Source organism: Dermacentor albipictus, unplaced genomic scaffold (assembly GCF_038994185.2).
Source record: "Dermacentor albipictus isolate Rhodes 1998 colony unplaced genomic scaffold, USDA_Dalb.pri_finalv2 scaffold_28, whole genome shotgun sequence".
Classification (NCBI taxonomy): domain Eukaryota; kingdom Metazoa; phylum Arthropoda; class Arachnida; order Ixodida; family Ixodidae; genus Dermacentor; species Dermacentor albipictus.
Window position 1 is genome coordinate 558644 of NW_027225582.1, and position 18740 is coordinate 577383.

General features: G+C 45.4%; 1 protein-coding gene across 1 annotated transcript in view; it reads left to right on the forward strand.

The window, feature by feature from the left end:
- The window catches only part of LOC135913902 (organic cation transporter protein-like), a 109315-nt gene that overhangs the window by 29806 nt on the left and 60769 nt on the right, over window positions 1-18740 (forward strand). The window contains exons 7-8 of the mRNA XM_070529705.1: window positions 11949-12117; window positions 17915-18148. Of these exons, the coding sequence (XP_070385806.1) occupies window positions 11949-12117; window positions 17915-18148 (403 nt within the window). The remainder of the gene's footprint in view (window positions 1-11948; window positions 12118-17914; window positions 18149-18740) is intronic.

Sequence of the window (18740 nt, forward strand, 5' to 3'; positions counted from 1 at the left end):
ATTTCCTGTCACAGTACGAGCACCTATATGCCTAATACGTGTACTGACAGGCCTGCAGAGCGTTTTCGAAAGTGTCTTTGGCAGTTTGAACCCTTAAGGGCAGTAAATGACATGCTATAATTTGTTTCCAACCGGCCGATTTTTTGGACGTTTTTGCGGCCCCTAAGGAGTTCGAAAACTCGTACGTGGACTGTGCAACTGACCAAGAAGATGCTTCAAATGGTCCATGGGGCGAACGAGTGGCGGAAGGAGGATGAGAACAGAAAGGACCTACGCATTGAGGAATGAACAGGATAGGAAGGGTGCTGCCATCGTTATGAAGGAGCCTGAGCTCGAAAAACAAAGTGTTCGCTGATGCCGAGATGCTAGTGTCCTTCATCGAAACCGAAATAAACTCTCTAAAGCAGTGAAACACAACACTGTGGCATCGTGCGCCAGCTGAGAGTATGTCAGGTCAGTTGAGGTTGACTTGCAAGCTAAGAGAGAATCTCAATTGCGAAAACGTTCGGGCCTCATACCACTGAGCTTGCTATCAGTTGACAGAAATAGCTCGTATTCGAAAATATTTGCTTTTGTATGCATCTCATTTTTTATTCGTATTTGAGAATGTCCGACTCGATTTGCAATTTTTTTCGAAGACATTTTGTTTGCTGTGCATTTTACTGACCCCTCCTTTCTATTCTCTTTTTGAATAACATAAACACTACTCCTTAGTATTCAAATTGGATTAAGTTGTTTTTTTTTATTTTTTCATATGCTTACTGGAGAGTGAGAGCATCGGGCGATATGGTTTCAGCTCGTCTTTACATAAAACATAGTTCTGCTTCACTTGGGGAGTTTTGCAAAGGCACTCGGAGAAAACCTGGAAAACTCGGGGGAATTTGGAAATGTCAACTTGGTAGACATGCTGAAGTGGCAATTCGATATAAGCAACCACTTGAGAAAAGCTAAAGCAATTGAGCTTTAATTGTGCCACAACTGCTAGGAAGTCAAAATACTATGTATTCAGTAGAGCAAAACTTTATTCAGGTGCAAAAAAAGCAGTGTGCTTTGGCTGTTTCGAGTTCTTGCTGAGCACGAGCAACCACTGCTCTAATGTGACCAAGCATTGTACGAGGCCCCAGTTGCCACCCATGCATTCAACCTTATTTTGCAGCAGGCGTAGGTGCTCCCGCATCTGCACCATAGTTGGCACTTCACGTGGCTCTTCATCTGCCGGCTCTTTGTCCTCGTCGGGTCCACCAACAGTGTCAATTAGTATCTCTGCATCCGCCGCTGGGGTGACCATGTGAGCAGCAGCTTCAGTCAATGCAAATGTCACGGAGTCGCCTTCTACCTCTTGGCCAGCAATTTTATGAACAGCCTCGTACAGATCACTGCAAGTCCGATCATCGTCAGCGTTGCTGACGACTACGCAGGAAAAGCCGCTGTATGCAAAGCAGTTGGTGACCTTCAAAGCTGCGAGTTCTTTCCATGAGAAGTTTAGCAAATGAATTGCACCAAGCAAATCATTGTTGTACCGCTTGCTGGCGTCGTACGCTGTGAGCATGCGCTGTAAAAGAGCCTTGCGGTACAGCTTCCGGGTGGTCTCAATGATGCCGGTATCCATCGGTTGCAGTAGTGCGGTTTCGTTTACATGCAAGAATTCCACAGTAATTGCCTTGAGGTTGTTGATCTTCCCGTGGCTCGGAGAATTGTCAATTATGAAAAGCACTTGCCGATTGTTTGCGTCGAACCGTCTACCCTGAAGGTGCACGTAGTCTTCAAAAGTAGCAGCAGTCATCCATGCTTGCTTGTTACTTCTGTAGAGGCAATCTTTGGGAATAGTTGCATTTCAGAAGCGCCGCCGCTTCTCCGCCTTCCCCACTATCAACAAGGGAAGCTTGTCCTAGCCTGTAGCATTGGCAGCAAACAGCACCGTGACACACTCCTTGCTCTGTTTTCCTCCAGGTGAGGATCTGCCAGCGGTAGTGAGCTGTGATTCGATAGCATCTTGTAGAAAAATGCAGCCTCATCCATGTTGTAGATTTCTTTGTCTTCATACTTTTCAAGTAGAGCTTGGAGATAATGTTGGCTCCATACGTCTACAGTGTCACGGTTCATGGCTGCGCTTTCTCCAACGATCGACTTTGAGCTCATGCCGTGTCATTTCTTGAACTGCTCAAGCCAGCCATTGCCGGACTTGAAATCTTTATGGCCTATTTGGAGGGCGAGAGCTTCGGCTTTTGCAGTAACTGCAGGTCCATGTAAGGGGAGATTTGCTCTCCTGGCATTCTTCAGCCACTGTAGAAGTACACCTTCCACTTCGGGGTATATTGAATTGCAATTCCTCTTTCTCTTTGCCGAGAAGCTCTTTTCAAAGCCATCCAGCACAGCTTCCTTATTTTTCAATTTAGTTGATGAAGTAGTGGTGATATGCTGAATTCCTTCACCATGTCAGTTTTCTGCCGGTCGCCTTTTTCAACTTCTTTCATCAGCAGAACTTTCTGCTCTAAAGCAGATACTTTCGCCCGGAGGCTGACGGAGTCAGCCCTGTAGATTGCAAAAGCACATGCGAAGTATGCCTAATGAAGCACTCCGAATAACACACAATCACATGGCATGCAGCACGGATCCACACGCACATGCCGTTAGTGCCAAAGTGACTGAATGCAGCAGCCGACGCAGAAGGCAGGAGCTTCATAATGTCAGTGCATCTCGCTTTCCTCATAAGTGCGTGCTGGTGAGAGTGACAGTTGCAATGGCGGGCTTGGCATCTGCTTCACGTGTAGTGGAAGAAAGGCGCTTGGAGTTGTGGAGACTAAAAAGCAAGAACCGCAGAAGGGCACCCATTGTGGAAGATTGTGCTCGGGAGGGCAGGCCGGAAGAGGGCAGCTTTGGAGGAGCAGCAACGCCGAAACTGGCAGCGAGGAGGGCGAGTAGACATGAAGGCGAGTGAGAGGAGTGACAGCTGTCCAAACCGCTTGCAGACTGGAGAGCGAATGAGGAGCGGTAGGCAGTGGGGCCGCTTTTATGGGTGCCTTCATGGGGGGGGGGGGGTGTCACAAAAGACTACGAAAGGATGGACGGATGTTATGAGCGTCCCTTTGGAACGGGGCGGTGGGTTGCACCATCAAGCTCTTCCTATTATTCTGCCTAATGTCCTACCTAGGTAAAAAAAGAACGAAAAATGCACAATGAATTCCCATAACCAAATTTTCTAACCCCCTATAGTGAACTTTGTTTTTTTACATCTCTGTTTTTTGTCATTGCCCTACTTTTCTTCCACCAATCTTCCAATCGCCTCTTACTAATTTCTATTGCGGACATGTTTACTTTGCCCCTGCTCTCGCTGAACCCAAGGGCTTTAAGGAGTCCATTGGTGCCTAAATCGACTGCTGGGCAGATATCTTCACATTCTAATAAAACATGCTGCATCGTTTCTCTAGCTTTACCGCAGCAAACACATGCTTCTTCTTCCATGTTATATCTCGCTTTATAGGTGCATGTTCTAAGGCATCGTGATGTCGCTTCAAAAAGTAATGAGCTTCCCTTTGAGTTATCATAAATTGTTTCTTTCCTGATTTCGCTTTTTCCTCTTTAGTAGTTGCTCATGGCAGGTTTCTTTTCCATTGGCACCACCCATGAGATTATTTCAGCCTCTGACTTTCCGCTTGATCTTTGTTGCTGTGTTGCTCACCCAACAAGCCACATACTTGCTGGTAAGCTTCCTAGTTCTTTTCCTCCGCTGCAAATCAATCTTTTTTCTGTACAAATACCTCAGCACTCTATCAGCCCATTCACTTTCTTCCATATTCTTCAGTCATTCTTCATAATCAGTTTTACTGTGAGCTTCCCTCACTTCAAAACTGCACAGCTTCCTGCACAGCTTCATTTGTAGTCTTCCCATGAGTGCCCAATGCGAGGCGTTCCACTGACCTTTGGTTCCCATCGAGTCTCGATTGTACCCCTGATTTATAGCAAACAACCGCATTCCCAAAAGTAAGTCCTGGAACCATTACACCTTTCCACATACCCCGGAGCACCCGTACTTATTGTATCCTTATAGCGCTCTGTGCTTCATTATGGCTGCATTTCTCTTCCCCTTCACTGTTGTTGTTTTTTCCTGTGTTTCCATATATCTATTGCCTTCGTTTATCCATATACCAAGGTATTTATATTCTGTTACCCAAGTTATTTCCTGGCCCTGTGTAGTCACTGTCTTTTCTGTGTGCTGTTTTCATTGAATACCATAACAGCTGATTTTCTAACACTAAATTTAAAACCTAAATTGTCGTCTTCCTGTCCACAGATATTAGCCACACGTTGCAAATCACTTTGCTTATTAGCTAGCAACATAATGTCGTCCACATAAAATAAACTTGGAAGCTGCCGCTCTACTACTGCACCCGCCTGTTTGTATGTGAGATTAAACGTGATATTACTACCTTCTAGCGCCCTCTCCATCCTCACCAGGTACTATCAGCATCAAATGAAACGTATAAGTGTAGCATAGAAGCATAAGTGAAGCACGCCGTCCAGTAATAACCATTGACAGGCACGCACATCTGCTTTAGCGGCACCGTGCGATCCCTCTATGGTGAGATAATTTTGCTTCAGTTCTGGTTCTTGCATTTGAAAGGGAGAAAATAAAAATAAAAAAGAACATTGCCTTAAACATTGCTGTTTGCGGCGTGTATTGTCGCAGAGTTCACTGAAACCATAAGTGCTATCAGCACGAACAGCGATGTGTGTTGTGCAGTTTCCACTGTCATCCTTCGTTCATGTGGTTTGGCGCTTGTGCACTACATTCATTCTTTCAATCGGTCAGCTTGCGCAGCATGGTATCGCTGGTGGCCGGCATGGGTGTGCCAAGCGCGTTTTGCCATTTGTTTGACTCCCAAACGAGCGCTGTGCGATCAAACCGGATGTGCACGCCTGTCAATGGTGATGACTGGACAGCGCGCACTATCCTTTCAGTTACGCTTGGGCCACGCGCTCAACTGTTCACACTTCATTTGACACTGATAGTACATCATAAACAACATTGGGGATAAAGGGCACCCCTGCCTCAGTCACTTGTTGATATCAACTTTCTCCTCGCTCCTCATCCCTTCCCATTCAGTGCAAACGGTATTTTCTAGGTAAGTCTTTCCCCAAAGCTGTTGACAATCGTCACCTAAGCCTCCCAGAAGCCTCCCTAAGCCTTCCAGAATATCCCACGAAATGTTGCGGTCTACGTTGTCATACGCTCCTGTAATGTCTAAGAAGGCCACATATAACGGTCTGCTTTCTACTTTTGATATTGACACGTGTACTTACCTTTATCGGGCGACCACGTGTCGCCACTTAACAATTGTAATCGCGCAGCGAGGGACGCGCCTGCATGTATCCGACGTTTCTGGAAAGTTATCGATGCTTCTACCCGGCTGTCTGCTGTCGCCGAACCTTGTGTTATCTGATTTCATCGCGTTACTCGAATGGTACAGAACTTTGTGGAAGGCACGCGGGTTTGAACGATTCTGGAAACTGGATTCTGTCTTATTCAACGTCACCACCACGTGACAATATTTCATTACACTGCGTGAGAACAAATAAGTTATCCAAACGCCTACCTATTCTGAAGCCATTCTGAAGTTCTCCCAAAATGCCGTTATTCTCTGCTTATGCTTGAAGCTTTAATTTGATTGTCTGCATTGCTAGCCTGTATATTAACGATGTAATGGTCGACGGTCTGTACGACTGAGTTCTGTCTTTCTCCCCCCTTACCTTTATAAGTCAAACTCCTTCTACTTTGTCGCCGACTGTCTGGTATTCGTCTATCTTTTAAAGTTTTTTCCACTGCTTTCATCAGAGCTTCCTTACTTTTTGGTCCTAGTTCATTAATCAGCCTAACGGGAACATCGTCTAGCACTGTGGCTGTATGCTTAGGAATTTTCTCTTCGGCTTTCTTCCAGTTGAAATTTGTCAGCACCAGCTCCTTTCCATCTGGTTCTCTTTCATGCTCATTTTTTCTTCAAGTGCAACCTCGTCATTGCCTTGGAAAGATTCGGCTGTTATTTTTCTGATGTAATTTATTGCCGCTTCCCCTTCCAGTTTGTTTCCATCTTCGTCTAGGATATGCTGTATTGTTGTCGATTCCATCCTAATAATTATGTGGTTCCAAAATAGTCTAAGTTCTGCCTTTTTGTCACGTATTTCTGACAACCAACGTTCACTTTCACCTTTTATAGTTGCTTGCACCAGTATTTGAACCATAGACCTTTTCTCCCGATATATTTCACGTTTACTGGCTACTTGATCCTGCGGCAACTGCGCCTCCTTTGCCTGCCTGTGCTCGGGATGTTTTCTGTCATTCGGCGATCACTTCTCGTATCTCCCTGCTCCACCAGCTATTCGGTTTCTTTTTTCCTTTCCAACAAACATGTTTCTCTTTCTATATTCCCGTCGTTATTGTTCTTAGTAGCTCACTGTATTCCCACTCTTTACTTGGCCATTTTGAAAGTTCTTCAACTCCTGTTACTACAATTGTTATTTGTTCAGGGTTCAAATTTGGACTGCCCATTTTGCCCTCCTTGCTCTCTTTCCCAACTACATATCCCATTTTCAAAATGATGCATTTATGGTCACTCCCTATGCTGCTGTACCCTTGCTCATCAATGACCGTTTCTCTCAACTTATTGTGAATTCCTTCTGTCATCAGACAGTAATCAATGGTGGATTGCCAGTTTCCCACTTCCCGTGTGGTCTTCCCTTCATGCTTAAGCTCTTTATTCGTGATGACGAGGTTATGTTGCTCACAAAGATCTGGCATTGACTTCCCGTTGTTGCCGGTATAGCCATCTAGATCCTGTATGTGGGCATTCATGTCACGTAATAGGATAATTTCGGCATCATTCCCGAAACCCTTAATATCAGCATTTATGCATTCCACTAACTCTTGATTCTTCTCTGTGCAATTATTTCTAGTCCATAAATACGTTACGCCTAGCCATGTTTTTTTTTTCCACTCAATTAACCTGATAACCAAAGATGCTCTTTTCATTTTGAATTTACTCTTTTCCATTTGGCTCCCTGATGGATGAGCATTTCGACTCCCCCTCCCTTTCTTTCCGACTTAGTTCTATTGCACCCTTCCCAAACTTAATTCTCAATCAATGGCGGCTCTTCCGAGTCTCTAAGGTGCGTTTCTGTAACCACGTACACCCCTATTTGTTCTCTATTCAACTGCTCCTCAGTCTGTGCCCACTTTTCCTTTCTTCTGCTGCCCTGCATGTTGATGTAGCCTATTGCATGGTGATCTCTCTTTCTTTTCTCCCTGCTTTTTCTGTTATTGACGGTGATGCTATTCTGAGGTTCCCCTAGGGGACCGTTTTCATTACTACCTACTCTGTCCTCCTAGGCGCCTGTGGGCCCCCTAAAAAAGGAACAGTGCGACCAGCAAGTTGCCAGCCCACTTCTTATCGAAGCCTGTAATTTAAATAGATCCCATCTCATTCAAAATGACCACACTTTCTCACTTCCCTGTTTACTTCGACAACCTCAAAACCTTTCTCTCGGCTCATTTTTCATATCGCCTCATTAGCAGCCACTACGGTTCTTTGTACGTGACTGTCACATACACGCACCTCCGGCACCGTGCACACCACGATCTGCACCTGAGGATATAGTTCGCGCAAGTCGTCCACCCCCTTCGCCAAGCGCTGGGCTAGTTCTGTCCATTTGCTGTTTAGGACGTCATTTAGCCCACCTGCTACTATGACAAGGTTGCTCACATGGGCATTTTCCGTGAGCTTTCCTTTTGCTCGCTCCATGACACACCCCAGTGTCTGCCCTGGAAGTGTCCCTACCACCACTCTTTTGTCGCCTTTCACCCTCTGCACAATTGCTTGTGAGCACCTAGCCAGGTTTGAGTTGCAAGTGATAATCACCATTTCACTCTCTCCTTCCTCTCCCTGCTTCCCTTTGTCCTTTTCCGTGTTACTCAGACTTGACAAGGGGCATGGACCCCTGCGCTCCAGTTTTTATCGTGTGGTGGCCTCAAGGTAGGTGCCGCTCTTTCCAGCTAACCCCTCACCGCGTTGTCCGCATTCCACATACTTTGCAGACACTCAATCTCCTTTAACGTCGTGAGACTGCGTTCCATTGTCACGACCATTCTCGTTCACAATGGCGGCCCTGTGCATCTTTTTCTCGGCTGGTTCAAGTCTTTTTTCCACTACCTTCCGTGCATCACGCTCCCTATTTAGCTCATTTTTGAGCTCGTCAACCTGTTTTACAAGCTCTTCCTGGAAAGCCTCCGTTTTCTTCAGCCTCGCATCGACATCACAGTATGTGCCGATTGACTGGCTTCTCTCCATTCTCATCCGTCCCCTCGTCTGCCTTGAGGGACTCCCCGCACACTGCACGCTTTCCCAGTTTTCTTGCCATGTATGGCATGGCTTTTTCTAATGGAAGTAATATAGTACTGTAATACTATAATTATGCAGAGCACGTGTCTTCTAGCAAAAACTGATACGCACAATATCTAAATCTTTAAGGTGGTGTAAAGTAATTCTCACCGATGTTTTAAAAGCAATCAATGCTGCACAGACTTAAGGTACTCCACATTTTCGCACGTGCTCAACCACGCGGCCACGTTCTCACTTTCCTACCAAAGAAATATTCTCGATACCAAAGCACACACAGTAAAACAACTACCTAATAGCTATTAGTCTTGCCACTTCCAAGCTACTATTTAAATGCTATATAAGGACTTAAGGTCCCACCGGGTTGCACGTGTTGAAGCACGTGGCGCGAAAGGACGCTCTGACTATCCTGCAAAACCAAATATATATGAAACACACCTGCTTACATGACTTAAGAAAGAGAAAAAAAAAGGAAATTACCAAAATATTATTTAAAGTCTAAAAAAATTGGCAAATAAAAACTAGGATCAAACTCAAAACATGCACAAAAAACTTATGATTTTGTCGCCACCACGGAGCCCTCGAAAAACACGTCCATCTGTCACAGAATCTCATGCTACTCGATTATTGCGCTGAAAAGCACCACAAATGCTGTGGGTCGAGTCTGAGGTTGTGTTGTGTTTGTTGTGATTAGCTGCTCAACGTGGGTACGCAGCGCGATCGTGAGAACTGAACGGTTTTGCAGTAGAGGCTTTGCATAATAACTGGGCAATTTTTTCCCCCGAGCTATGCAGCCGTGAAGGTACCAAACGAGTTTTTGGGCGCACCATTGTCAACGACACTGTGCCAATTCTACGGTTCGAGTGTTGATGTTTGCACACCGTCACATCCGCGCCATTTACAAATGTCTAGGAACAAAATTCAACAACTCTACCATGCATTTAGAGCGTTTGTCTCAAGCCAGATGGCGCAAATCGAGCATGACCGGCTCGAGCAAATCGGCGGGAAAACACCAGCTTGTGTTGAGCCGCCATGATGACAGCCTCACTTGCCTCTAGCAACGCTGGGATTTTTCGTGTTTTCGGCAAGTTATCGGTTGATTGGCACCGTCAAAAGTGCAATCAAGCTAGGGGCGGTGTTTTATTGTGATGCAGGCCAATTAGGGCGAGCGGCGAGCAAATTTCTAGAAAGGCTTCCGCAAAGTCGTCTTCCCGATTTGTTAACCTACTAGCTCCTCGCGTCGAACATGGCACTTATAATCGGAGGGACAATTCTTTTTTGCTTTTCTGCCCGTTTCATTGCCAGAAGGGCCCTTTAGAGCGGAAATCATTGCTCATTGAGCGCACCCTGTGGAATGCTACAGTGCAAGTCTGCCCGTGGTCTTCTGGCCACTTTTCGGCATTCAAGAGACCATGGTTTTTCTGGCACTGCAAAGCGTCAGGAAAGCTTTATTTTCGTATGAATTATATCACGGGGGAAACCAGCAATCCGATTGCGACCGAGATTAACGGTGTGGGCGTGCTGCGCCACAGAATTTGACAGCTTCCGTTTTCTCCGCAGTAAGCAACTGGGAGCACTCGGCACTCGCTTGGTACCCGTTACTAGGCGGTCATCGGTCGTAGATTTGGTATGGAGGCATCGCTGCTCGGCGGCATAGCAATGCCTCCGCTCACCACTTTGCCCTAAGCTCTTTGTGCGCTTCGAGTAATGCGGCTTAAAATCCATGAGTTTGGGTCGGGACCAAAAGAAACTTCGAATAAAGTGATATTTCGAGTAAAGCGATTTCATTATGTTCACGACTGCATAACGAGGGATTACTGTATAACTTAGCCGAGTAACATACCTGAACGGGCATAAATGAATTACGGAAGGACTTACAAAGAAGTGAATGGTGCATTGATCATCAGGGGCCATATTCACAAAGATTTCAGTTCATAGATGGTCCCTGCTATTGGTCGACCATGTTCGTTAATAGTATACCAGTATCAGGACAAGCTGGAATTGGGTTTTAGAACAATTCTATCTTAACTGCTTTCCATGAATACGGGCCCGTATTCTATTAACACATAATAAGACCGACCTTTTGGTGTTCGTTTTTATGCAATGACATGATCACGTATAAATGAGAAAAAAGCAGTCATGCAGTTGAACCAGTAGCATCTTTTAAGTACCTATGCATAAATATATTTACAGTAGCCGTGTAATGTGCTTACTAATCATGTTTATTCCAATGCAAATGAAACACTTGGCTTTGTTTGCCTTTCACTTCCTGTATTTTGTATATTCTGGTGGGTTTTGTATCCTTTTTTTGTTTGTGTATATGTTTGCTTTCTTTGCAGTATGTCACAATGCAAAAGGTTTCTCTCACAATTCATATCGACTCGACTGTAAATTGTACTTGTTATTCATTTATTGTTTCTTGTATAAAAATGTTCTGTGTGTTTTCAATGCACTGCATTCTTCTCAATTCCACCTCCTCCCCTTCTCCCATGGCTATTTGATGCCTTAACTGGTATTTAGAGCAAATAAAACAAAATGGAAAAGAGAGGTATATTATGAAAGCAATTCTCTTCTGTCTCCAAGCTTGTAATATATATCACCGCAATAATATATAATATATATATTTTATGTATATATAATCGCCGCAGATTATATCGGGATATAATCTGCGGCGAAATTCATACAACTTTTGAAAGCCATTCTCTTCTGTCTGCAATTTCGTAATTCATGTAGTTAATGGAGGTCTGCTTTCTTTTAAGCCAATTTTGTCCATCACTTCTCTCTCTATAATCTGCGGCCAAATTCATACAACTTTTCATTTGTAACATCGGTTTGCTGAGGGTGTTTTCCTTTGCTAATAACATGCCCATCATCACGATTGGCTACCACCTGTTCTTACAAACAGTTATGGCATAAGAACCCTTTCCGGGAATGTGGGCCTTGAGATCCAAAGGGCAAAATTAAGACCACTTCCGCGAGCAAGGCATTCGCCATTAGAACTACTTTGATTGTGATCTACAATGTATCAGTACCTCTCTGCAGATCCGTCAAACACATCATATGCAAGTGCAGTTGGTGAATGCAACTTTCGCGCTTATACGAGTATGTGTTGCATTATTCCTGGCCCACATTTGCAAAAACGGTCTTGCGCTAAGACTTACCGTAAGAGAATATTTCAGCCAGCAGTGATGTTTGACATATTGCCATAGGCAACCACCCGATAGCAATAAAAAATTATTGCTTAGCAATGAAGAGCTTTGTGAATTCAACCCCTGGGTGCAAATATCCCAAAATGCCCGTACTATAGGAATCGTTCATTAGAGCAAATTCTAGCCAATCCTGATGCTGGGCACATTACTAGCGAAGACTGCCGACCAATGGCAAAGTTCACTTATAAGCGAAAACCTTCGTGAATTAGGCTCCTGGTTCTCTGCTTTTAATAGAAGCTTCTTGGTAGGGTGCCATCTACGTATATAAAATGAAGGTTTCAATGTGTTCCTTTTTCTATTGCACTTATCTTCTGCCCCTCACATGTTTCAACGTGCGGTGCATGACGTGCAGTCACAGAAATCGTTGAGCCGCGTCACCGCACTCTGCTCAATGTGGGCTTCTCGCTGGGATTCACTCTGCCGACACTACTTCTACCGGGAGTGGCTTACCTTGTGGGCAGCTGGAAGTATCTCCAACTCATCGCAGGTCTCAGCGGCTTCGTGCTCATCCCGTTCATGTTGTGAGTTTTTGCGTGGGCTCCTATAAATGGCATTGCCATTACACTGGGCAATGCTGAATATGAATATTGTTTTGTGTATAAATTCTCCAGCAGGGTCCATTCACCTAGTTTGTTTTTAGGGAAACTTTCCATCTTCTCTACTTATTGATGAGTTTCGATTTAATGCTTGAATTGATGTGACTGAGATGCTATCAAGTATGAGAAGGGTTTGTTAGAAGGAGCCTTCACGCTGCTTTGTGGCATATAGAATCAACATAAACTGAATCGCGTACAGCTGTGAGTGAACTAGAGTGCAAATTTCACATTGCCATGTTGTCCAGTAGCATCCTGGAGTACGACTGTAGCGCATATAGAGGAGGACTCAAGAAGGCACACTAATGACATAGTGCCGTGTCTGTGCCCTTTGTGTGCCTTCTTGCATCCTCGCCTATATGCACTACAATCGTACTCCAAGATGTCATACCAACAAGCCCGCATTGCAGCACGTGTTGTCCCGAGTGTGCGATATTATGCAATCCTGTCTTATACACAAAGTGTGTAGGCTCTACACTATTTTCAGTAAATGGATAGGCTGATGATAATGCATTAGACTCCTAAAGATTCATACGTGGGAGTGTCCTCTTACATTCATGTTTTGGGGTGCTTTAGGTTCTATTTTAAGCAGTTGGTTTATATATGCGAAAGGCAATGTCAGCCAACATCTTTCTTTATAAAGATAAATTCAGGCATTCTGCATATCACCTAAGGCTTATTTCTACAGATTATCCATAGATAGCCTGTAATGATTCTACTATAAATTCTTGTGAACTTTGCCTTTTCACTGCCCATAAATGTTCCATATAATTACATAGCTTTATTAGAACATGCTGGAAACGGCGCTGAAGAAAAGGCAAGACAGTAGGATGATAATTTGTGCATTTTCTATTTTGATGCGAAAACATCATATGGCCCATTGGGCAAAAAAGCTAGTGTCTGTAGCAGCAAAACAGCACCTAAATTCCCATTGACTGCAAAAACAGGTAACGTGCACCTCGGTGAAGCAGTGCGTGCGAAAGGGTACACTGCTGCCACGCTGGTGTTGCGTGATGGGAGAGGCCATCGCCGCGATGCCGTGTCACCCTCATTCTCACTCTTGGAGGCCTGTGTCATCCGTGCATTCTTTGTCCGCGCAAGCTCTTGTCTACATTCTAACTTCACTTGGGTAATCGCTATAAAGAAATTATTGCATTAAAAAAAAACTAAATAAATTTGAAAGGAAGAACATTGACATGGGTTTCGAGCCTACAACCCCATGCTCAGAAGCCAAATGTCTTACCCACTGGGCTGAACCAGCGCATCCTAGATGGCAGGCCTGTGTACTCTGTGCACTCTGCTTTATGACATCGTGCTGCTTGGACCGAAATTTCCGTTGCCAAGCCCGTCGTGATGAAAGCAGTAACATCAAAATCACCGCGGATTACTCAGGAGCATGCCCATTAGTTCCTATGGCAGTCGGGCAAGGCAGCACGACGTCATGGATCGAAGTGCACCTTCCTTGTGCTGTCTAGGATGCATTGGCTAGGCCTAAGCATCTGAACGTGCTCGCTTGCTCGCGAGGAGTTCGTAACTTGAAGGACAACTCATGGGCGTTCAATTGTACATTAATGATTTCACACTCGCAACTCATAAGAAGTGTTTACTTGGATTCTTTTTTTCTAGTCGCTGTACTTTATAATTACCATGAACAAGAAGGACAAGGGGAATCGATGGGCTCGATTTGCTTTACTTAAAACCACATTTGTTGAACAGAAGGTATAATTCAGTATTGATATCATGTCGCATTTTTTACAAGGAGAACTGGCTCACCAGCTTATAGCATTTGAAGAAGTTAGTCAATGGATGGAAATTTCACGGAAAAGAAAAATGAAAAACAATTCTTTCGTCATTGTTCAGCACGTCGAACACCCCATCAAACGTGTTAATGCCTTCAACAAAGTGATGTGTGTAGCTATGCTCAGTGCGTCGAACTGAAATGAAGCCATATTCAAAATGTATACAGTCGAAACCCGCAATAACGAAATCGCCGGGGAAAACAAAACATTTTTTTGCGGGAATTTCGTTAGCGCAAGAATGAGGCACAAAAGACAGGGAAGGAAATTGGCTTGCAAAAAAAAAAAATTATTGCCAAAAGTGAGTCAGCCTACTTTGCCAAGCCTTGCCTTGCAGCAATTTTACTGCTCTCGACTCGCACTGCAAGAAGTGGTCCATTGCCACGTCGTCATCATGCTCACCGAAAAATGATTGAATTACATCGAAGGCATTCAACACATCCCACGGGTTCGCAGTCCTCTCTTGATTTGGTGTCTGATGGTCGGCGGCGGCGTCGGCACCTTGGCAAACGCTACTTATGATGACCTCATCAGTCATCTCTTCATGGACGACAACACCTTCATCCTCACGAACGAACTCATCGATGCTGAGGCCATCCGGTACACCATCTGTCAAGGCAGAAAGTTCATCCCATGCGTGGGCCAGCGATGGCGGCACTGCGCCGTCAGCACTGTCAACTAGTGCACCTTCAGGCGAATCTTCTTGCGATGCCACTGGATCAGCGCATGATGCTTGCCAAGTGGCAATGAAGCCGGCACGATTAAAACAATTAGCTATCACGGCTGGCGACGTCGCAACCCATGCGGCGGCCATCATCTCAAGCGCCATGAACATGTCCACTGCGGTGGGACGCTTCAACTGGAGGTTCAGCAGCAGACGCTGAATCAGCCTCTCCTTGCAGGCGCACTTGATGCTACGAATGACGCCTTGATCAAGCGGCTGCAGCACGGAAGTGCAGTTCAGTGGAAAAAAAAACAAGCGCACGTTTCCCAGTTCCACGTCATTGACATGATGGGCACTGCAATTGTCCAAAAAAAGGCAGACCGATCTGCCTGCCTTCCACATGTCCGTATCGAAGGTCTCGAGCCAGCTGCCAAATATGGCCCGGGTCATCCATGCCTTCAGGTTCGCGGTGTATTGTACGGGCAGCCGACGATTTCCCTTGAAGCAGCGGGGCTTCTTACTTCTGCCGATTACAAGCAGTAGCCATTTATCTGTGCCGTCCATGTTGGTGCACAACAAAATTTTTACACGCCGCTTGCTGTGTTTCCCCCCGCGGCATTTCTGGCCTTTTAAGTCCAGGGTCTTCGATGGCAGCATCTCGTAGAATAAGGCCGTCTCATCTGCGTTGTAAATGTCCGAGGGCTTGTACTGGTCCAATGCTTTGTTGGTCAGCAGCCACGACGATGTTGTCACAGGGTCGACAGCTGCTGCCTCCCAGGAAATGACTTTGGCCAGTATGTCGTGGCGGGCTTTGAAACGGCTCAACCAGCCAGAGCTAGCCTTAAAATCAGCGTGCCCGAGAATGCATGCGAAGTCCAGCGCTTTCTGCTGAAGAACTCTGCCAGACAGCGGCACTTTGTTGGCACGCTGTTCACAAAACCATGCAAACACCGCCTTAACGTCTGGAAAAGCCACAGCGCTCACTGTTTTGTTTTTCGCACTCACACCATTTTTGAGCGCGCCGAGAATGGAGGCCTTGTTTTTCAGAATCGTCGATATCGAACTGCACGCAATTCCGAATTCTTCGGTGATATCCATTTTCTTCCTGCCCTTTGCAGCTTGGGCAATAATTGCAGCCTTATCCTGCAGTGTCATAAATTTCCTCTTTTTGGCTGGAGGCGGCATCTTAGCAGGCTGTCAAAGCAAATGGTCCGATTGGCACAGAGACACACAATTGACGCACTCTAGCACCAACGACACTGAGCACACGACCATGTGCGGCGGTACACAAAGCCCACTGATACTAAAGCGTCATCCGGGTTATCGGAGCCTTCACGTGTAGTAGATGTCGATTTGGCTGCCACACACGCAGGCGTTTCGCTCCGCATTTAGCACAAGCTGTAATGGCACACAGGATTAAATAAGATGTGCTCACTGCGAGATCGCCTACGGTTCTTGTCTTTCTTTATTTGTATCATTTAAATGCTAATTGCATTTTTGACCCGGACACTGCGCAGTCACCCGTTGCGACGGGCGAACGACCACCATCATCATCATCACTGTCTGTCACGAGAGGTGGTGCGAGGCTTTTTTTTATTGTAAACAGTGATGGCGGCGGCCACGCAAGTGTGCTGTGGCGGTAGTTAATGCAATTTAAGCGCACAACGAATGCATTTGAGCAGTTTCCAGACACAACTAGTGTTACATGAGTAGATTATTTGCGGACTGTCGTTTCAGAAAATTTCATTGATGAGGGATTGCTATAGAAAAAAGTTTCGTTGTCGCGAGATAGGAAATGCATCGACTCCTATGGCTGTTTGCGGGGGATCCGAAAATATTTCATTGCGGCGAGAATTTCGTTCCCTCAGGATTTCGTTACCGCGGGCTTCGACTGTAGAGGGTTCTCTTTAACCACTGCACCATGACAGTTTTTTTTCCCTTGCCACCGATGGACAGAACTAGCAGAAACATGTTGCACATCCAGATGAGTACACCGTGACTGAAGGAGAAATGCTTATAAGTAGGAGCCAGTTATCTAGCATGCATTGTTTTACAATTTATCGTTTTGCTGGTTGCGTTATCGCAGAGTTGCTAATAACCACAAATACTCCGAATTGTTGCATTGTTTCAGAATGCATCATGGGTTCAGTGCTAGAACATAGGGGACAGGGAGAGTAGTCAGAACAAGCACTGGACATCAATTGAAAGATTACAACGTAACAATTTCAAGCTTTACACAAATCTTCAGAGCTGTGCAAGTTTTGACTTATAACATTTAGTAAACACTGGCTGATAGTGTCCTGTGCATTTTTTGTTATTATTATTTCTGCAGCACTGCGAATACCGCTGCAGAAATAAAGAATATTTGTCGGATTAGATTATCCCTCTGGGATTATAAAAGCAGAGGAAGCATTAGTAAGGACCTCATCATTTGCAATATATGATAAAGATTATGATTTTTGGCAGCGGTGTCTCTGCGGAACTCGTTAGTATGTGCAGAGTTGATATGCAGTGTTTAAATACTATGACATGTTGACACATGCACGGGACCAGCATAGTCTACGAATTCAATTATTGTCTTATCCACCTTTCACAGCCAGCTGATTCCACTGACAATGTGGACGGAGCACTGCTCGAACCACTGAGAAAGTGCGAAAGAAAAAAAATTCTGTAGAATCGCTACATTTTCACTGCCCAGATTTGAGAATCTATGTAGAGCTTGAAATTGTGCGTGGAAAAATTTCAACTGACACGGGGTACTTGTGTCTACTCTTCTCATTCCTTGTGCCTTAGCACTGAATCCAGAATTCATTTTAAAGCAGGTCATCGGGGACATAAGGGTAAGGGCTCATTCACACGGGCAATTGACAGAGATTGCGCGACCGACCACTATTGGCGACCAAAGAGCGACTCATGACGAATGATGTTCACACCGACAAGCGCGATCTGCCCGTTGCCATATGGAAATGTCTCGCACATGGTGCCATTCACGTCTGCATGCACCGCCATTGCAACATACAGTAAGTGTTGGCATATATCAACGTGCTAGTTCCGTGCTGCTGGTCGATTCTGTAGGTTTGCGACTGGCAGTTGCACTACTGAAAAATCGAGTAAGCAGCGAGCAACTGACCCACAACGGACGCTTTTCGACCGAAGCGGCTATTTGCGGCTAACTTGGTCATGCGACCGTTGCAAGTAGCCAATGCAAATGAGCCCAGAATGGTGACCTTATACCGCGTCCCGTCACCTCTTGGCTCCCGAGTAGCATTCTGCAGGAGTCTCCACGCTGGCTGGTGTCTACCCACCGCGAGAAGCAGGCCCGCGCAGCCATCCTCAAGATTCTACGCATCAACAGGCGCCCGTTGCCCGACATGGAAACCACCATGCGAGAGCTGGTGGAGAAATCCAAGGCGGATGCCCAACTCGCTTCCACGAGTCCTGTTGAGATCTTCAGGCACAAGCGGCTGCTGCGTAACACCCTCTGCCTCTTCATCCTGTGGTATGTATTTTATAGACTCACGCCCACACATTTGCGAAATTTTGTTCAGTCTAACGTCATATATATAAATGAAGGAATAGGGATCATAGAATAAAGAACCAACTTTAGAGAAGGGAAACTGTGCCTTCCACAGTGGTACAAAAATAAGAAGCGGCAGTGCATGAAACCTACCGGGGGCCCGACAGATGGCACTGCTCATACATGAAGTGAAAATGCATTTTTTTTCTTATGTGTGCAAAATTTAATATGGCCCCTTTCTAGTCGTAGCGTATGCCGGTATGTGCCGTGCTCATCCTCCTGGCTTTACGGCTTGCTTCATTGCCTTAACTGCCGCGTAGCTGGTGCATTCTAATTGCCAGGAGACCGAAGAGCCTCTACTGATGCAAATACACGCATGCCATGAGTGAGTGAACAGAATGTGCAACTTTATTGGCAGAAGACAAGTAGTGCACCTTCTCGTACAAAAGCAGAAATAAAATTTGCATATCGAGATAGTACGCTGAAACCATTAACGCGAGCTCATAAACTGCTCACTTTCGGCATTGCAAATGACGGCCTCCTAACGAACGACAAGCAGCAGCGCAAGCAGATT